The sequence below is a fragment of the Bubalus kerabau genome, chromosome 1 (assembly GCF_029407905.1).
Source record: "Bubalus kerabau isolate K-KA32 ecotype Philippines breed swamp buffalo chromosome 1, PCC_UOA_SB_1v2, whole genome shotgun sequence".
Lineage (NCBI taxonomy): Eukaryota > Metazoa > Chordata > Mammalia > Artiodactyla > Bovidae > Bubalus > Bubalus kerabau.
In genome coordinates, this window is record NC_073624.1 from 190709990 (window position 1) to 190731470 (window position 21481).

At 48.1% G+C, this 21481-nt stretch overlaps 1 protein-coding gene across 2 annotated transcripts in view; it reads right to left on the reverse strand.

Moving 5' to 3' along the window:
* Positions 1 to 21035, reverse strand: part of SLC22A4 (solute carrier family 22 member 4) — a 46720-nt gene extending 25685 nt beyond the window's left edge. For both annotated transcript variants that reach the window (XM_055547925.1, XM_055547918.1), the window contains exons 1-3: positions 20309 to 21035; positions 5762 to 5865; positions 4077 to 4231 (exon numbers count right to left, since the gene is read on the reverse strand). In XM_055547925.1, the coding sequence (XP_055403900.1) occupies positions 4077 to 4231; positions 5762 to 5865; positions 20309 to 20701 (652 nt within the window). In that variant the 5' untranslated portion in view covers positions 20702 to 21035. The remainder of the gene's footprint in view (positions 1 to 4076; positions 4232 to 5761; positions 5866 to 20308) is intronic.
* Positions 21036 to 21481: the final 446 nt, after the last annotated feature.

A 21481-nucleotide genomic window follows, 5' to 3' on the forward strand; every position in this document is an offset into this window, starting at 1 on the left:
AGATCTGAGCCCTTGGAGGACAGACAGCAGTGAGTCCTACCTCCTGCCTGTGTCCCCCAGTTCTTCCCTCTCGGGGCAGTGCAAATAAGGGTTGCCAGCAAATCTCTGCGTCTTATGTATTTATATCCCATTTCTCCCTTGAAGTAGCTTTTAATTTGAATAAAATAAAATAATGGTAACATTAAAGTAAAATACAAAGAAAGGTGAAAAGCTATGACCTAGAGAAAAGAGCAAAAATATGCAACAGATCGTTTTGGAAAATAGTCTGACGGTTCCTTAAATGGTAAGACCTAAAATTCCCATATCATCTAGCGAGTCCGCTCCTAGGTACACAGCCAAGAGAACTGAAAACATAGGCCCACGAAAGACTTGTACTCAAACGCTGATAGCAACGGTCTTCAAATTGGTCAAAGAATGGTAACAACCCAGACGTCTGTCACCTGATGAAGAGATGGCCAAAACGTGGTATCTGCGCACAGTGGAGTGCTGGGTCATTCTGCAGCACAGACCGACCTTGGCAGCATTAAGTGAAGGAGTCAGTCACAAAGGCCACCTGTTGTAAAATTTTTGTTTATCAGAAATGTCCAGAATATAGACAAATCCATACAGACCGAAAGTAGATTAGTGGTTGCCAGGAGCTGGGGAAAGAAGAGAATGGGGAAGTTAACTGCTGATAAGTTTCTTTTGTGAATGATGGAATGTTGAGGAGTTAGGTACCGTCGATGATTGTATGACTTTGTGAATATACTAATAACCACTGAATTTATACACAAAGCTGAAACTCCAGTACTTTGGCCACCTCATGAGAAGAGTTGACTCATTGGAAAAGACTCTGATGCTGGGAGGGATTGGGGGCAGGAGGAGAAGGGGACGACAGAGGATGAGATGGCTGGATGGCGTCACTGACTCAATGGATGTGAGTCTGGGTGAACTCCGGGAGTTGGTGATAGACAGGGAGGCCTGGCATGCTGCGATTCATGGGGTCGCAAAGAGTCGGACACGACTGAGTGACTGAACTGAACTGAACTGAACTGAAAAGAGTTAACATTATGCTATGTAAACTCAATTTTAAAACTTTTAAAAACTATGTGGCTTAATAAAGGCTGCATAACAGCCTGAGCTTCCTGGTAGCCAAAGTTATAAAGAAAGAGGCCATCAGTTATGTACTCATCAAAAGGAAGAAAACATGAAGACATCAGAGGAAGCAGCATTTTATGTAGTTCAGCGTGCTGGAACAAATATTGTTAAGAGTGCTGGGAAAATACTGAATGAATGAATCACTCAAGACAGGAGACAGTTAACTTTGCAAAATAAATTCAAGCAGCTAGTTACGAGAAATAAAGGAGGATGCCACTAGTGTTTCACCCAGAGGCTTTGGACAGGTCAAGGGTGTTACTTCTGGGAAACAGTGGGAGATTGTGAGGGGAGAGCTGGAATGTGGGTGGGGTCGGTGTCCTTGGTCCTGAGTGGTCACTTGCTGCTGAGCCAGCATCGTTCTGGCGGCCTCTTCACTTTCGGGTGTACCCATGTTCTGTTTCTTTAAGAAGCACTGTTCCTTTCTTCCCCTTTCTTGTCTCCTGTGACTCTGGCAGGCTTTATAATTGTTAAAAAGCAGAGCAAGGAGAGAATCCATTTTTGTACTGTGTGGAGAGTGGGAGTAATTCAGCTTCCTGAGTTAATGTGAGAACTCCTAAAATGGCAGATTATCACCACAGCGTCTTGCCAACCCTTCTCTGGAGCCAGAGGGCAAAAGTGAAGGTGAAGGGCCAGACAGAACTCAGACCAGATCCAAAGCTTAGGTTGCTTTTAGTTAAATGAAACGCACAATTTGGCTGTTTCAGTTCTAGAACACCAGAGAGCGCTGCTGCGCTGCCAGAAGCCAGAGATGGTTCTGTGTCTCCCATCCCCACCCTACTCCAGGCGCTCGCGAGGGCTTCTGGCTGCTCCAAGGGGCAGATTGACTTTCAGTGACACTGAAATGTTCAGGCCTGAGAATCCGGGACAAGGAGTTTCAAACCAGCACACAAATGTCAGCAGTTTCCTGTAGAACACAGTAGAGTAACACTATAGCCAGGGAGGCTCCCAGACCCTGCACAGCTGATGGAGAGCCTGCTACACCCAGTGCCCGCCCTCTGCTGGCCGAACATCTAGGCTCCGACTGATCTTACAGCTCTTACTTTTCCCTTGGCCTTCCCACTCGTGTCAGCATAAGGAGCAGGGAGAGAAGTTGGTTGTAGTGACAGGGGCAGCTGGGCAGAGACTTCCGTGCGGGAAGCCTGGGATGGGCTCTCCCGGCCTCATCCACTCACACGGGGGAGGAGGCCCTGTGGCTTCAGAAGCACCCTGTGCCCCTGGAAAGGCAGGTCTAAGGGCTGCCGTTCAGCAGGCCCTGGGGAATACGGTGCACAGCGCAGACACCGCCTGACTCCTGATCCCAAAAACAGGGCTTCTCTGGCTTCACTACGACCTCATGCCCTTCCATTTCAGGTGATTCTTTAGGTTCTCTTAAAGGTGCTCTGCTCACTTCAGGCAGATTCCTCTGTTTAGTCTCTAGTATGTTCTGGCCCAAGCAAAGCTACCCATCAGGCTTTCCAGGTATGGGATGGTCACCAAAAGGAAGATGGAGTCTGTGGGATTTAAACCATGAGAACAACAAACTCTGCTGTGTCCAAGAGCCCTGTGTCCTTGGGGTCATCAGGCATTAAGAGGTTGCAACTTCTGTCCTGAATTCTTCCAGTCTCCAGTTTCTAGCCCCACTGGCTGGCAGCTCTCTGTGTCCTCTGAACAAATCCTTCCCCCTCCCCTCTTCCCCCTGCAGAAAGGAGGGAGGTCCTCTCCTGCTGAAGAGGGTGCTTCTGCTGGGGCCGTGTAACTGCAGCATGCCCTCCCCACCTCCTTCTTCAGATGCCAAGGCTAGGCCTTTGGCAAGGAGTGCTTCACAAATGATTAAAGGAGTAGAATTTGAACAGTTCCAAGTTGGCAATCTGACAGGGTGTACATATCCTCAACAAAGAGAACACAGGATCTTGAAAGCCAACGAGTCATCCAGAATCTTAAAACCTATCAGAATCATCTTACTAGATTCAGACTTCTGAGATAAGAATCATTAGACTTACATTAAAGGGATGCTATTGGTAATTACACTGTGGCAACAGGGACAAACTGGGACTGCCAACAAGGAAATATGATCATACTAGAGGTTATGGGAATGAGTATCTATTGTTCCAGAGGTGGCCCCATTGCCCCTTCTCTCACCTGAGGAGGTGGCCTCAGAGAACCTGCTGGGGACTCTCACTCCTGCAGATGACCCTTATCAACACATCTGGAGCTTACCCTGCTGCCTCCTGGGAAAAGCTGCTGAAGGCCCTGGGGGCCTCCTCCTGACCTTTAGCTTGTGAGTCCCCCTCATGCGGCCTGATATTCCAGAAGCAAGGCTGCTGCTAGGAGATAGGATGGCTCCCAGCAATGAGGCTTGTCCTGTATGCAGCTGATATGTTCTGGGGGTGGGCTTTGACTTAGGGGTGAAGCCAGATCTGCCCAAAGATGGACAGCTGGCACCGGACTCCTGTCTGGCACGTGCCTCATCCACCTGTGTACCAGCCGCACCGACCACCCTTAATCCCTCTATGGGCCAGGCCCAGCTGCCAGGAGACCATTTAGCCGTGGCCCAGGCAGAAGTCTTGAGCCCTCATAGCCCAGATCAGACACATCCCCGGACTGTCTCTCCCTCAAGAATCCCTCCTCTGTGTCCCTCTCAAGCCCTGTGCTCCTGAAATGTGTCTCAGTTATCACTTGGTTGGCTCTTACTCACAGTCACATTTCAGGGCCAGCGAAGAGCTGGCTCCCTATGAGTACCTGCCTTGCCTGTGACCTGTCAAAGAACCTGTGACCACAGCCTTCTCCCCAGCACATATATCCCTGAAGCTGATCGTGTTTTGGAAGCACAGACCATGAATTACAGTGCTTCCTTCTGCGCTGAGTAAGAGCGCTTCCTGTGCCCTCTTCAGCGGCCCCCTCTTCCCAGGCCTCTCTGAGGACTGGAAACAGGGGCCCTGCAGGTCAGAAGCCATTCCTACCTAGTATGAAGGCCACCACGTAGTTGGAGATCTGGCCCATGCCGACGATGACAAATAACACAGTGAACATCTCCCAGTTGATGGAAAAAATCTGCAGAAAGCTGAAGCCAGTCTGCACAGCCATGGTTGCGAAGAGGATGGTCTTTCTGCCAAATCTGTAGAGCATAGCACAACACAAGAAGTGGCCTGTGCAGGTCACAGCAGCACCGTACTCAGGGCTTGGGGAAGGCCCGAGTCAGGCATCCCTGCAGACTATTTTTCTCAGGACTGTGACAGGCTTTTCTCCTATCACATCCTCCCAGGTTCTTCCTGGGTGAGGTCTCAGGCATCCTTCTGCCCAGGAGGTAACTTTCTGAGATTCTGAGCCTCCTGTGGAGGCAGCATATCTCAAAATCATGGAGCAGCTTATGTAAGGACCACGTGGAAATTTGCTCTTTAGAATGAGTTGTAGGTAGAAGCTGCCGTCACATTTCTGGAACATGAGCACAGTACAAACTGAAGATACGTCTAATGTCAGCAACATGAGAATTCTGTCAACCCAGAGCCAAGAGTCCCTCTGTGTCAGTGGTCTCCAACCTAGGCTGTGCTTGGAATCAAGAGAGTTTAAAAAAAATACTGTGACAGCCTTCTGAGATTCTTATTGTCTGGATGTAGACAGCTGGATGCAGTATGGGTATCAGGGCTTAAAGATATTATTTCCCAGGTGACTCTACTGTGCATCCCAAATTGGGAACCACTGCCCTGTGGAAAGTAGCTTCCAGCAACACCTGTAAATGACACAACAGCTGGCTTAAGTCTTAATGTCATTTTCTGATAGTGTCCAGTACTCAAAGGGAACACAGGACAACACCTCCCATCTCATCTTCCACACTCAGGTCATCTCAGGCTTTTGGGTCGGGGGTCCCATTGGGCTTCACGACTAAGGGAGGGACAGCCATTCCTCTGGAAAGCCTTCCCCAACACTACCATTGAGCACTCCCACCTTCCTGCTCTGGTCCCTACAGAACATTCAGGGGTCAGTGTGGTCACGTCTCCCCAAGCTGCGATGCTGTCTCCTCCTGACAGTGCACTCCAGGAGGCCCTGAAGCAGCCTTGATCAGCTCTGCGGCCCCAGTGTCCAGCCAGGGGCCTGACCTGCAGCAGAGGCAGGTGCACAGCTGAGGAGGGTACTCACCATCTGGCTTTGATTCTGGCTAATGGCTGGTTGTGGATAGATCACATGGCAACAAAAAACTGAGGGCGGGGTGAGGAGGCCCTGGCGAGGCAGCAGTATATATTTTTGAGGAGCTCAGATAGTGAAGAATCCGCCCACAATGTTGGAGACCCTGGTTCGATCCCTGGGTCGGGAAGATTCCCTGGAGTAGGAAATGGCAACCCACCCTAGTATGCTTGCCTGGAGAATTCTGTGGACAGAAGAGCCTGGCAGGCTACAGTCATGAGGTTGCAAAGAGTTGGGCACAACTAAGCAACTAACAGTTGGTGATAAAAGGGCCCCATTTTCCAGTGGTTCCCCACAAGGGGCTGAGCACAGAGGATACAGGATACGTCATAGTTGCTCCTGTCACTCAACTTGGTGGCCTATGGGGCCTCCCTTTCTCTGGTAAAAATACCCTAAATTCAATCCAACCCCAGGACAGGCAGCGTACTGACTGACAATCACCTTCCCTCCCTCCCATCGTCCTTACCTGTCTGACAGCTGCCCAGACACAAAGGAGCCGAGAAGCACGCCTACAAAGAACAGGGAAGTGGTGAGGGGCGTCTTCCAATCCTCCTCACACACCAGACTCCACTGCCAGGGAAAAACACAAAGTGTGAGCCCAGCCCCCCAGCAGGTCCGGCCCCTGACCAGCCCCAAGGGCATATTGGCATGGCAGCCAGGCAGGCTCTCCTCCCCGGTGCCAGGCTCACTATTGTGCAAAGGGCATAGGCTTCACAGCTCTGGGGTTGACTGCTGACTCTGTCAGTCACTGGGGCAAGTCACTGTCCTGCCTGAGGCTCACCCTCCCCTTCTCAAAGGAGGGGTGATACCTCTGACCCTGCTTACATTGTGTACTGAGAAGTGAGCTGTGGCATGGCTTTGACTGGCGACCCCTCAACTGTGAAGTAGTATGAAGCAGAGGTGCCATTTCTGCTTCAGAAGTTACTGAAGCACGTCCCTCCGGCATGGAGGGACAGTGTTCTAAATGCCTGCAGGTCAGGGTGGTGGGCATGGTCACTTGATCCAGGTAGAAAAGCTTCTTCTACCTGTTGAAAAATGCCAGTGGTCCCCAAACACCTGTGATTATATTTTCTGAGCAGAATCCTCCAGAGAACCCTGTGTTCCCTGGGCCACACAACACTGTAGGCCATGCGTAGGGCTTGATCCGGAGCCCCACTGTGCTGGGGGTGGTGTTCCCGCCCCTCTTCAGTGCTTCTTATCTCCCCTCTACACTCCTCCACCCTCCTTTCCACGCAGCCCTCCCAGAAGTGTGGTCCCTCCCACTCCCCAGGGGCCATGGGCTGTTGTAGCTCTAACAAGTCCCTGCTTGTGGACCCACAAAATGAGAGTTTCAGCTAGAGTTTGTTACCAGCTCTTGATTTAAGTCAATTCAGCATAATCTCAAGGGGAGGTTGCAAAAATTTCAAAATATGTTCAGTGAGCTTTTGTGAATTAAAAAAGAAGCAGGTGCCAATAAGTATTTTGGGATAGTGGGTCAGGGGATTGCTGTGTGTGGTAAGATGATAAAGTCTGTAGGAAAAAACCCCTGCCTTCCATCCAATCCCAGCCCCCCACCCAGCAGTGGTACTGCACCCATGACATTCCTAAGGCAGTTTGGTTCTTAATCCTTTCAACTTCCCTGACATAGATTTAAAAGTGAATTCACATATTTGTATCATGCCCCATTTGCAGCAGAGAGAGGTGGATATAAGGATACATACAAGAAAAATGTGTACAACAAAATGCTAAGGGAATCGTGGCAAATGAAAATCTCAGAGGAGCAGGGGTTACAAAAATAACCAAGCCAGGGATAAGACTGACCTCTGGCTGTCCTGCCCAAAGGCCTGTCAGCTTGCCAGGGAAGCCCTGAAATCTGGCTTTGAATATCCCAGCAGCTCGGCTCTCAGGATCACAGTGTACAGAGTAATAAGCTCATTCTGCAAAAGCTCAGTTTGTCTGAGTACCGAAACCGGGGAGAAGCCTCTCCTCTATACTTCCTTCCATGAAGGGACCACTCTGTGATGCTGAGGATAATGTCCTTGAGAACACCTCCATCCTGGAGACAACAGCAAGATTCACGGGACTGCCTCAGATTGTGCTCACAATGCTGCTCACAGGCAGGCTGCCCGAGCACAGCTCTGCAGAAGAAAAAACAACGTGAACCAGAAACTCTCTACCGTCAGGCACAGCTGAGGATAGGACTGAAACCACACCCAGAGGAAGGCTGCTTCAACTGGGGTACCTTGAATGGGCTTCAGGGGAAAAGGCACAAACCCTCCAAAACTGTACAGCCAGATTCACGTGCTCTGCCAGGCCACAGGTCAGAAGGGAGACATGTACCTGAATTAATGGCCACCAGCTTCTAAAAGTCACAGACTGAAGCCCCAAAGCCTCATGGTGTGGTTCATAACCCATTTTGCAGAAGACTAAACTTAGTCTCTGAGACTAGTGTTTGCCTGAAGTCAAAGCAAGTAAATGGGCAAGTGAGATAACAACTTGGGCCTCAGAACTTTACCTTGTATCCATGTTCTGCTTTGGACAAGAACACCAAAGGCCAGATAAAATGAGTTTATGACATACCACCCCTACACTTCTTCAAGGAATGTGACATCAAGACTAGGGGCAGAAGACCTCCACCACAGCCGTTAACCTTGAACAGAACTAAGAAAATCCCAGGTTTGGTGGGGCTATTAAGTGTCCATTATCAACCATCACCATTCCATCTGCAGCCAAGCAGAAAAGCTCTTCCCAAGATAATGTGCTCTCCTTTGCGGTTTTAAAAACATTTTCCTATCAGGACGTTGCCTTTGGGCAACATAGATAGGACTTAAGAGACAGAAAGGAAAGAGGACAGCTGTCAGATGTCAGGCCTTGCATGAGCAAAATAGTAAACAGAACGGGCTCCCTAATTTTCAGGCCCAGTGTAACCTGAAAATGTAGGACTCCTTGTTCAAAATGATTAAGAATTTCAAGATGTCAATAGCAGAGCATTAAAAATAAATGTGGGGCCCTAGGTGACTGCAAGGATTGATATCCATCAAGCTGGCCCTGATGGTGGGTCAAGTCTGGTCTGTTTGGGGAATGCAGCAAGGAAAGGAATTATGAACTGGGTTCTGGGAAAGGTGAGGTGAAGGCCAGCTCCCCATTGCTCTCCTACTGGAGGCCATGAGGCCAGGTTTTAGGTCCCCCTTCCCTGCCTGAAGAGGCGCCCCCGAAGCTGTCAGCATCGTGCAGCACAGAAATTGGCCACGTGCACACAGCAGCATCCGCCCCAGGCCTGTGGGGGTGCTGTCTGTCTTCGGTAGAGAGAGCTGTCTCTGCTTATGTCTGGTAGAGGAGGGCAGCTGGACCTCATGCTACTTATGGTTGTTTCCAAGGCTGGGTTCCCTCTTGGGGAGTCACTGTACCCAAAGAGTCTCTTTGAAAGTTGCAAAAGGCCTGGTAACAGGATACAAAATTGGCAGATAAAATATTGGCTTCAGCTCACAGGACTGGTGTTCCAATAAATCAGCTGCCAGCCTGTAGGGGGACCGTTTTCTCCATGGGGCCATTCTTGAGAAGGCCAGGCTGTGTCTGCCCCAGCCCCTTGGGGTTTTAGGGGTGTATCTTAGGGCCTCAATTGTCAGGTCCCAGGGAACTCCCTGTGGTTGACAATGACATGGCAGGACCAGTGGGAGACGGTCTTTTCCTTAATGAGACAGAAGTGTCCTGTGGGTCTCTGCACATGTGTGTACACACGTGCACACACAAACATACATACACAGGGTCCGCTTAGAGACGAATGGCTGATGGCCTGGTGAGAGGCTGCCTGGCATTGGCCTGGAGCTATGCCCTCAGGTCAAATGCTACCATTTCTGAAACATAACCCACACTCCCACATGCACTCTGGACAAAGAGTGGAATGTCCCAAACTGTGCAGGGTTGAGGCACGGGATATACTGTCCTAGGATTACTGTGTCTGTCTCATCCTCCAGGTCTTAGACCAATATTCCCCATTTGACTGGGTCATTTAGCCTTAAAGAACAAAAAACCAGGTCCCCAGGTAATAGGTGACATGAGGACACTTGACCTAGAAGAACATGCATCTCATGCCCTCAACAGTAATAGAAGAAAGGACAAGTACAGTGTATCGATTGCTCACTGTGTGCCTTGCATTGTTCATGGGATCTCAACGTTGCCACCTGAAAATAGGTATTCCCTTTATCCCCATTTTACAAATGAGCAAATGAAGGCACACAGCAATGAAGTGAGTAGCCCCAGTTCTAGTGGACTGGTAAAAGGAACTGCTTAATCATTTATTCAACAGTCATTGAGCACCTGCTCTGGGCCAGATTCTGAAGGGGCACAAAGCAGACATGGTCACTGCCTCCACAAACCTGAAGGTCAAGCTTGCTTTAGAGGACAGATCAGGTGTGCACATGTGCATGCATGAGCCCAGCCATCCTGGGTAGGATGTTCTCGGCCACTGTGTCCTTGCTCTCCAGCAGGAAAGGAAAAGAGGCACCCCGCCCCCTACCTGTTCAACCTCCTCCAGATGGACAGAGTTCTAAAACCTGAGCACATTCATATAATCATTTTAGTTAACTAAAGTGTACAAGGTTAGGCACGTGGCAGATGCTTAACAAATTGTCAATGAACAAATGTTGAACAGTTAGGAATAATGGAAAACTAGTTTGGAAATGTGTGGTATCACACAGTCCTTTGAAAACCACCCTCAACCCTGAACTCTGCAAGTAGCCAAAGTCTAGTCATTTTTAGCCTTTACCAAAGCCATAAAAGATCATAAAGATAAGAGTATCCCTGTGACTACATAGAACTGAGAACTCTGGAAGGCAGCTTGATGCTGAGCAAAGAGCACAGGCTGTCTTGGGTTCTGCCATTTCTGACTGTGTGACTTTGGGCCACTCATTCACCCCTGTTAGCCTGCTTTCTCATCTTCAAAGAGGCGACAACAGTACTCCCTCCCAAAGCTGCTGTGAGCATTGGATGGGAAATGTAAGTAGAGCGTCTGACAGCGTCGGACACATTACAGACCTCGTTAAAGGGTAGTTCCCTTTCTACTAATCTCATGCCTTTTACAAACAGCATTAATGAATAAGCAAAGCAGGTTGTACTTAAACCTGACTAGGCAGAAGAGATCGTTAGAAATGAGAACTTTCTATTCAATGACTAAAAACCAGAAAAGTTTTCACCACAAGGTGTAAAATCCCTTTATAAATGGACTTCAACCTCAGAGACAACTATGAATGAAAAACTAGCAATAGTTCATTTAAGAAAGGATTTCTGTGTTCTCTTATTTTTCATTCTGTGGGGGAAAAGAGGAAGTAGTAGTTAGTTAATAATAGTATATCCCTCCATCCACAATGTCTTCTTCATAACTTAGTTGTAAACTTAAAGCTAGAAATTTACTGACCATGGAGTGGTGGGGGAAAGCTTACTATTTAATTATTTTCATTTATGAAAAAGCAAGAGAGTTCCAGAAAAACATCTATTTATGCTTTATTGACTATGCCAAAGCCTTTGACTGTGTGGATCACAATAAACTGTGGAAAATTCTGAAAGAGATGGGCATACCAGACCACCTGACCTGCCTCTTGAGAAACCTATATGCAGGTCAGGAAGCAAGTTAGAACTGGACATGGAACAACAGACTGGTTCCAAATAGGAAAAGGAGTATGTCAAGGCTGTATATTGTCACCCTGCTTATTTAACTTCTATGCAGAGTACATCATGAGAAATGCTGGGCTGGAGGAAGCACAAGCTGGAGTCAAGATTGCCGGGAGAAATATCAATAACCTCAGATATGCAGATGACACCACCCTTATGGCAGAAAGTGAAGAAGAACTAAAGAGCCTCTTGATGAAAGTGAAAGAGGAGAATGAAAAAGTTGGCTTAAAACTCAACATTCAGAAAACTAAGATCATGGCATCCGGGCCAATCACTTCATGGCAGATAGATGGGGAAAGAGTGGAAACAGTGGCTAACTTTATTTTTCTGGGCTTCAAAATCAATGCAGATGGCAATTGCAGCAATGAAATTAAAAGACGCTTACTCCTTGGAAGGAAAGTTATGACCAACCTAGACAGCATATTAAAAAGCAGAGACATTACTTTGCCAACAAAGGTCTGTCTGGTCAAGGCTATGGTTTTTCCAGTGGCCATGTATGGATGTGAGAATTGGACTGTGAAGAAAGCTGAGCGCCAAAGAATTGATGCTTTTGAACTGTGGTGTTGGAGAAGACTCTTGAGAGTCCCTTGGACTGCAAGGAGACCCAACCAGTCCATCCTAAAGGAGATCAGTCTTGGGTGTTCATTGGAAGGATTGATGTGAAGGCTGAAACTCCAATACTTTGGCCACCTGATGCGAAGAGCTGACTCATTGGAAAAGACCCTGATGCTGGGAAAGACAGGGCAGGAGGAGAAGGGGATAGCAGAGGATGAGATGGCTGGATGGCATCATCGACTCGATGGACATGGGTTTGGGTGGACTCCTGGAGTTGGTGATGGACAGGGAGGCCTGGCGTGCTGCGGTTCATGGGGTCGCAAAGAGTCGGACATGACTGAGCAACTGAACTGAATTGATAAGAGCTTTATTGAGATATAATTTACATACCATAAAATTCATTCTTCTTATGTGTATAATTCATTTATAATTTACTATATTCACAGAGTTGTGCAGTCATCAGTATTATCTAATTTTAGAACAGTTTCATCACCCCTGAAAGAAACCCCATGCTCATTAGCAGTCACTTTCAATTCTCTTTTCCCAGCCTGTGGCAATTACTAACATACACTCAGTCTCTTTGGATTTGCCTATTCTGGGTGTTGGGTGAACCAACACGGCTTGTGAAAGAATTCATAGAAATATTAACAAGAGAAGAAGAGAGAGTTTTTATTCCCTTTCCAAGGGAGGAAAGGGCCAGATGCACAGAGTGGTTGCTGGCCCCTAATGGTGGGGGTTTGAGTCTTTTATTGAGTTCAAAGGACAAGGTGCAGGAAAGAGGTGGTGGGTTTATATCTTTTCTGGTCCACAGTTGTATCTGGGCTAGCTGTGCTTCAATAGGCTGTGTTTTTTGGTTTTGTTTTTTTCTGAGAATCTGTAACTTCTTGTCTTCTGTAATTTTCCAGTCCTTGGGTGTCTGAAAGAGACTTGATAGTGGCCCTTGACAGGTGCTACTCTATTTTGAACAATGTTAGATGGGTTTACACTGGGCATTTAATATAAGTGGAATCATACAATATGCAATCTTTTGTGACTGGCTTCTTTCAGTCAGCATAATGTTTTCAAGGTTCATCCATGTTGTTCTAAGTATCAGTACTTCATTCAAGTACTAAGTATCAGTACTTTATTCCTTTTTATGGCTGAATAATATTCCACTGTTTGGATATACCACCTTTTACTTAGCCATTTACCAGTTGGTAGACATTTGAGTTGTTTCTACTTTTTGGCTATTATGAATAAAGCTGTTATAAACTTTTTTATACAAGATATTGCAAGGATACATGTTCTCATTTCTCTTGGGTATTTCTAAAGTGGCTGCATCATTGTATAAACCCAACAGTAATGAACAAATGTTTCCATTTTTCCATATTCCTATCAACACTTGTATTGTATATCTTTTTAATTTTAACCATCCCAGGAGGTATTAAGAAGTATTTCATTATGGTTTTGACTTGTTTGTGGTTGTGATTTTCCTAATGACTAACGATACTGAATATGTTTTGTGTTGAATCTGTAGATCAGTTTGGGGAGTTGCCATCTTGACAATATTACCTTCTGCTTCATGAACGGAACATGAGATATCTTATTTAGATCTTCATTTCTTTCAAAGATGCTTTGTAGTTTTCAGAGAATAAGTTGTGCTTTAGAAAAATAATTATTCCTGAAGAACTTTCTTTAGTATTTCTTGTAAGGTAGCACTGCTAGTCAAAAATTCTCTTACGTGTGTGTGTGTGTAAGAGACAGAATATCTATTTTAGTTTTAAAAGATAGTTTTGCTCGTTACATTAATAAGATTTTTGGTTGATGTGCTTTTTCTTTTAGAAGTTTAAATATGTTACCCCCCTGCCTTTGGCCTCCTTTGTTTCTTTTTAAAAATTTATTTACTTATGGCAGCACTGGATCTTTTTTGCTATGCACAGGCTTTCTCTAGCTGCAGCGAGTGGGGGTTACTCTCTAGCTGTGGTGCACAGGCTTCTCGTAGTGGCTTCTCTAGTTGTGGAGCGCGGGCTCTAGGGTGTGTGGGCTTCAGCAGTTGTGGTGCTTGGCCTTGGTTGCCCCTCAGCATGTGGAATCTTCCCGGACCAAGGATCAAGCCCATGGACCCTGCATTGGCAGGCAGATTCTTAACCACTGGACTACCTGGGAAGTCCCCTCCTTTCTTTCTTATGACAAGTCAAATGTAAATCTTATTAGGGTTCCCTTGTATGTGTCCTATTTGTCTTATTGTTTTCAAAAATTTCCCTTGGTGTTTGATTTTAAGTAATCTTACCATGATTTGTCTGTGTGCAAAAATCTTTTTGTTTCTTCTTGGAATTGAGCTGCTGAACTGTGCAGATTAATGTTTTTAATCATATTTGGTAAGTTTTCAGTCATTATTTCTTTCACTATCTTTTTTTCTGCTCATTTCTCTCTTCTCCTTCTAGTGTTCCCTTTATGCACGTTAGTCTGGTTAACAATGTTCCGCATTGCTCCAAGAACTTGTACATTTTTCTTCACTCCTTTTTTTTTCTGTTTTTTGGATTACATAATTTCTATTTCTCTATCTTCAAATTTGCTGATCCTTTCTTCTGTCTGTTCAAAGTTACTAGAGTAAGGCTCTCTAGTGAATTTTAAAATTTCAGCTACTGTTTATTTCAATTACAGAAACTTTATTTGATTATTTTTAATATAACTTTCATTTTAAATCTTAATTGGTATTCAATATTTGATGAGCCCTTGTCATTGTACCTTCTTTTACTTTCTAAGCACGAATTCCTTTAGGTCTTTGAAAATACTTATAATGCTGCTTTGAAGTTTTTGTTAAATCTGACATCTAGGCCCTTTTGGGCAATTTCTGTTTTTTACTTTTTTCCTGAGTGTGGGTCAGGTTTTCTTGTTTCTTTGCATGTCTTGTAATTTTTGGTTAAAAACCGGACATTTCAGAAAATACATTGTAGAAACTCTGAGCGTTGAATTTTCTCCCCCGCACCACTTCTCACCCCGACACACACCAGGGGTACCTGTCTTTGTTTTTGTTTGCTTTTCTATTTGTTTAATGACTTGGCTGGACTCTTATTAAAGACTATTTCCCCTGCAGTGTGAAGCCTCTGGTGTTGCTCTTCAGAGGACACATCCTTAGGCACATGTGCAGTCACCCCGGGAGAACAATGGAGTTAGCAGGACTCTTTTTGACTGTCTCTTTCCCCATTTTTTCTATTAAGCTGTCTCCCTCTGCTGATATCACACCTAGCTGTTGTTGTTCAGTCGCTAAGTCATGTCCGACTCTTTGCAACCCCATGAACTGCGGCATGCCAGGCCTCCTGTCCTTCACTATCTCCCTGAGTTTGCTTAAACTCATGTCCACTGAGTCAGTGATGCCATCCATCCTAGCTGTCAGGCTCCAGCAATTGCTATATCATTCCTTTATTGTGCGCTGGGGCACAAAACATGCCACAGACTAGTTCAATTAAATTCAAGTCCCTTTGAAAGAGCAGTTTTGAGGCAAGTCTGTGAGGTTTGTTCTGACTCCAGGAGTGTTGCTCTGAGCTGTCTCTTTTTCTGGTTCTCTCCGGTAATCTAGCTGCCCTATGGGTTAGCTTGTTGCTCTAATGGAGCTACCAGTCTCCTCATAATTGTTTACCACCACAATTTTTGTTGTTTTAAAGAACACTCTCAGGCTTCAACTTCTGTACATCCTGTGCGAAATGAAGTTATTTCCTGTGGGGACTACTTCCTCCCCTGGGGAAAAATATCTGAGCCCCTGCACCAGGCTGGCGTAAGGGAAAGTACCCTCTGAATGACACTCCCTGCCTTATGAGTTTAGACACTCGTTGGAGGTGGTAGCATCCTTTTTGGCTTGCCTCTTTTGGCATGGAATCTCCACTCTACAACAAACTGGGATAAGGGCATCCAGGGCCCCCATATTGTCAGCCTGTGGACACTAGAGTAGATGTGCCACTACATGAGTATGGACTGAGTGGAGGATGGGATCCCCCAATCTCCTGGCTACACTCACCAGGAATTAAGCCTCTGTACTTGGAGCTCAGAAGATGGGAGGCTAACTCTTAAAAATCTCAGTATCTTTCTTCTCTTATATTAGATGTAAAGAAGAAGCACCCACAGGTGGAGAGGCATTGGTGAAGAGTTCTGTGTTTATCAGAGGTGGAGCCAAAGCAAAAGACCCAGGGAGTTTAAGTGGGATGGTAGGGATGGGAATGGAGGGGCCTGAGGGAAGAAGAAGGGGCACTCAGTGCTGTTTCCAGTCCTGTAAACACAGAGCAGGAGCCACCAGCCTTGGACTGTCTGTGTCAATTGTTGGGATATGTGAGTCAACTGAGCCTTTCCCCAGAGGCTCTATTCTTTCTACTTCAAATGGAGATCCCTGCCATTTTATTTATTTATTTATTTATTTTTTGGACTCTAGAGACATGCTTAAAACTATACCAAGACTTCAGATAATAAGGCAGGTCTGCATTAGCCTGGAAGAACCCACCTGTCAATGCAGGGGACATAAGAGGCATGGGTTCGATCCCTGGGTCAGGAAGATCCCCTGAAGGAGGGCATGGCAACCCACTTCAGTATTCTTGCCTGGAGAATCCCATGGACAGAGGAGGCTGGCAGGCTACAGTCCATAGGGTCACAAAGAGTCAGACACGACTGAAGTAACTTAGCACACACACACAGCCTGTCACAAAGAAGAAATTACAGTCCCTTCACAGGCCCAAGGCACAGCTCCTCTGACCAGCTCTGCCAAGCCTTGTTTTTGTCAATATACCACCCTATCTCTTGGACAAAGTGTGAGGGGTCTGCTGCCCACCAGGAGAGATAGACAAAATCTTTATCCAGAAACTTGGCAGGAGGCTTGGGTGAAGCAGCCTCTGGACGAAGGCATTCTGAGATCCTGGTGGCCTTTGTCAGAGGAACAGAACTTAGAGGCAACAGACAAACTGTTTGTCATGAGGCAGCTGATAAACAGGGAAGCAAATTCAGGCCACAGCTAGGAAAAGGCCCCCAGTCTCCTGTATTTGTTCTCTTTCTGCAGCACTGCCTGGAAATAAAAGTCTGTTGGTGTTGGCTGGAGGCTGAGGTTCCCACTTTATCCCCTTTGGAATCTGCCAGAGGGCAGGTATGATATTCAGGCTGTCCCGACAGCCAAGCTGCCAGTCTCACACTAGCCAGCGGTATTCCAGGGCAGCCTGTAAGTCTGATGGGAAGAAAACAGCCTAACCTGCTTCTTGCTCAAACTCTTCAGCTTTGGCAGAGGCCCCAAAGGAGGTACATCCCTTTGAGCTGCCATATGGAGTCCCAAGTAGTTGTCAGATGCTGGACTCATTCTGATCTCATCGTTCCCTCTCTCACTGCTCCTAGTGCCCTGTTAGCAAAGGATAAGGCTCCTTTGTTCCTATTTTATACCTTTGAGCTGTGGGTGGAGAATCAGTGTGTCCTATTCTGTTCAAGCCTTAATCCCAGGTCCCAAGAAAGATAGCACAAGGCTAGCGCCTCCAGAGGCCCAGGCCCTTTGTTGGACATTCTATCATGGTTAAGGGCATGAAAAGTGAAAGTGAAGTCGCTCAGTCGTGTCCGACTCTTTGCGACCCCATGGACTGTAGCCTACCAGGCTCCTCCGTCCATGGGATTTTCCAGGCAAGAGTTCTGGAGTGGGTTGCCATTTCCTTCTCCAAGGGATCTTCCCAACCCAGGGATCGAACCTGGGTCTCCCGCATGGGTTCCTAGAGGATGCCTCCAGCTGAAGGAGAGGATAGCAATTGATATGGTGGCCCTGCCTCAGGTCACAGGAGGTCTGCCACAGAAAGCTGCTCTTTACCAAACAAGCCCCCCTTCCACCCCCGCCCAGGGCCTCTGGAGTATGGGCCCTGGCTCAGAGATGACTGCCTAGTTTTCTCAGCCCATGGACTAAAGAGGGTCAAGTCTACCTAATGATGTTCCATGGGAGAAGAAGACATGTTTGAGGCAAAGGCCAGCCCATGCCTAGACTCTGGCCAGGAGCCAGACTCACCCCTAAGGTTTGTCCAGTGGCTCTGCTCCTGAATCTAGGCCCCCTGGAGATCAGCACATTCTCTGTACTATTTTCACAACTTTTCTCTAAATGAAAATTATTTCAAAATAAAGTTTTGTTTTTTAAAGTGATTCTTAGCTCTAAACAGGACAAACAGATTGCATTTCACAAACAGTCCTTGAGGAAGGAAATTACCTTATACACCTGTATACCCAGACAGATGCGCTCACAACAGGTCCCAACTCAGATACCAGGTTCCGCCTCCTGGCATCCCCTGGAAAGTACTTGCATGGACATGCCCTCCTTTGGATCCTGACCAACCTGTTCTTCCCTGTGAAGGGGTCAGGGGGTCAGTTCAGGTGGGCTCCTCTGTCTCAGAGGGTATGCCCATCAGGAGATCCCATATAGAGGTATAAAGCAGAGACCATCTGAGGATGATCCCTCTGCCAGTGTGGGGCCAAAGGGGTGCAGAGAACTTGCTCAGGGTCCCCAACTTGCTCTTGTCAGGGAGATGAGGGCGTTTCTCTCCTGGCAGTGGATTCAGACCTGTGTCCTATTCTCTGGCCCTAGAATTCCACCCTGGGAAAGGGGCTCTGCCCTCAGCAAGTCTCGCCACTCATTGTACTGGCTGAAACCTGGCCCTTAGAACAGCTCCCCAAATGCCCATGATGCCCAGCCAGAGATGGCGAGGTCCTGCCCTTACCGCTCCTCATCCACCCACCCGTGATGCCCATTTGCTGGTGCTATGGGATGTTGCATAGCACATGATCTCACTGAATCCTCTCAACAACTCAGATAAGCTGGGCATTCTTATGATCCTCATTTTTAACAACTGTAATAAAATTCACACAACATAAAATGTACCACCTTAACAATTTTTAAGTGTACAGTTCAGTAGTATTAAGTATATTCACATTATTGTGCAATCAATCCCCAAAACTCTTTTCAACTTGCAAAATGAAACTCTATATCTGTTAAATAACACCCCATTTCTCTCCCCTCCCAGCCCCTGGCAACTACCATTCTACTTTCTGTTCCCATGAGTTTGACTACTCTTCATATGGTATATAAGTGAAATCAAACAGTTGCTGTCTTTTTTTGTGACTAGCTTATTTCATTTGGCATAATATCTTCAAGGTTCATTCATGTTGTAGCATGTGTCAGAATTTCCTTCCTCTTTTAAGGCTGAATACTATTCCACTGTGTGCATACACCACATTTTATTTATCCATTCATCTGTTGCTGGATATTTGAGTTGCTTTTACCTTTTGTGAATAATACTTCCATGAATATGCAAATATTTGAAGACTAGTGCTTACGGGTGGGGCCAGAACCAGTCCACCCATCTGACTCCAGAACTCTTTGTCCCACCACCTCTCTAGGGAGAATCACCGACCATACTCACTTTCATGCTTCTCCCCTCCTTCCTCCCAATGACTAGTGCTCCTTTGCTTTTTATTTTACTCAAATACTACTTTTTATAGTACCCAAAAAGAAAGCAAGTAAGGGAAAAGCTGCTGAAAAAGGCAAATCCAGTTGTGTGTTTGTGAGTGTGTAATGTTGTGCATCCTCAGATGGAGAACCACGTATTTTCCCAGAGGCCCACTTGGGCCAGGTGTAACAGGGATAGCCATGGACTTGTAAACCAGCAGCTACCTACCCACCCCTCACATCCTGAGGTGAACAGACTATTAAGGAAGGGGAAAGAGAAAGAGAGTCCTCCTCAACCCAACTGTTGAGGAGAACTGCAGTTAGTAGGGCCAGCTCTAGCCCAGATGCTGACCGCACTTCCAGGAACTGGGATGAGCTGACCCCTACTTTTAGATGCCTCAGGATCGGACTGTGGGCAGAAGGCAGGTAAGCACTACGAGCCCCAGTTAGGGGATCAAAGCCAGAGAAGCCCCTGAGCTCTATGCTTACACTGTCTCTGTGAGTCTGTCCCTTCATGAGTGCCTTGGGACCAGGGTTATACCTCCTCTAGTTCCCTGTTCGGAGAAGACAATGGCACCCCACTCCAGTACTCTTGCCCGGAAAATCCCATGGACGCAGGAGCCTGGTGGGCTGCAGTCCATGGGGTTGCTAAGAGACATGACTGAGTGACGTCACTTTCACTTTTCACTTTCATGCATTCGAGAAGGAAATGGCAACCCACTCCAGTGTTCTTGCCTAGAGAATCCCAGGGACAGGGGAGCCTGGTGGGCTGCCGTCTATGGGGTCACACAGAGTTGGACACGACTGCAGTGACTTAGCAGTTCCCTGTTCTCCACCAGTATCAGGAGGCCTCCTGCTCCTTTGTGGAGAAATTAGAGACTCAGGAAAGGACCCAAGCCTTACCATAGTTGTATAGCAGAGCAGGAGAGCCCTTGATGCTTCCAGAAGTCTGTGACCAGGGAACAGACCAGACCTGCCCATGCCCTGCCCAGCAATAAGACTCCTTTTTGTGTCTGCACATGGTCTCAGCAGCATCCCCACACCCCTCCTCACGCCTGCAGGAATTTGACTCAGTCTGTACATCTGGGGAGCCTGGGGTTGACAGTATCTAGGCTCTTGGGAAACAACTTCCTCTTGTGAAACTGCCAGAGAAAAAGGCAGTTGACGGCTGCCTCCTTTCTCAGTTCTTCATGCCCTCCCTTCTGGACAAACTGACCAGGAATGATCCTAAGCGTGTCCTGCCCTCTTGGGTTGCACACCTGTGTTAAAATTATAACCCAGATGACTGCTAGCCAGGTCTGATGAGGAACTGGGGACGCTGAGCCAAAGACGGCTAGAATGTCTCCAGGGGGTCTGATGCAGATTAAGGGTCGCTCACACACCCACCTCGGTGACGATGGTGGACAGGTAGATGTCCTGGCTAAATTCCCAGCCATCCAGGCAACCCTCCTGCTCCAGCTGCTCCAGGTTCACATCGCGCCCCGGCTCCAGCCCGAGAGCCGAGAAGTTGACGATCGTAGCGAGTCGGTAGCGCCGGCAGCTATGGGGCACCTCGCGGCCGTCCTGCAGCCGCACAGGGATACTGTGGTTGCGCCACGCGCTGCTCAGGTTCGCGGTGTCCGGCACCCGGCAGCGATGTTCCGGGGTCCCTGCCAGAAACACGACTGACATACCGTTGAAGCCGTTGGGGATGATGCTGGCGCTGAGCAGGAAGAAGATGAGGCGCTGGAAGGGCCCCCACTTGCCCAGGAAGGCGGTCACTTCGTCGTAGTCCCGCATGCTCGGCGCGGCTCTGCAGTTGGCAACGTGGGGTGATGAGAGCGCGTTCCCCGAACAGCGCCGCGCGGTGCAGGGCGTGGGCGTCAAAACGTTCTCGCGGACCCGGCAAGCTGAGGGAAGGCGGGGCACGCGGTCGGGGCCTTTCCTGGGAAACGGGCTGCGGGCGTTAGAAGGTTGCTGGGCACTGGACGCAAAGCTGGAAGCCACTTTCTGGAAGCAGAAACTCGGGACCACACCGCCAACCCGGCCGGGGCGGGGCGGGACGGGGTAGGGTGGAGCTCCAGGGCGGCTCCGCCGGTGCTCCGCCCCCCGTCCGCGGCCACCGGGCGGCGGCTAGGAGGTCAGCTGGCCGCGGGCTTAGGAAAAAGAGGACTAGTTCCAGCACCGCCCCTACCTTGCCCCTGCTCGCCCCGGAGCCCCCTAAGTACTGAGCGCCCAGCCCCGGGCTGCCGGGTTGGGCAGCGTGTAAGGGCAGAGTCGAGGCCGCAGAGCAAGGGCTCTGAGAGGTCGGATTTCCCTGTCGCCGTCGCCTCAGGCCTCGTCCGGGGCTGGGATCTCTCCGCTGCCGCTTCCAACTCGGGGTCTGAGCTCAGGGAGCCTCGGGCCGGGAGCGGATGGGCGAGTCCGTGGAGCCCGTGCTCCCGGGAAACCTTTGCGGGCGCAGGGGTGACAGGAGCGCGCCCGCGCCCGCCGACCCGGAGCTCCCAACCCCCAATCCTAGGCTGCCAGATTCAGTCACCTGCTGGCGGCTTCCGGACAGCCCGCAGCCTCACCTTGAAT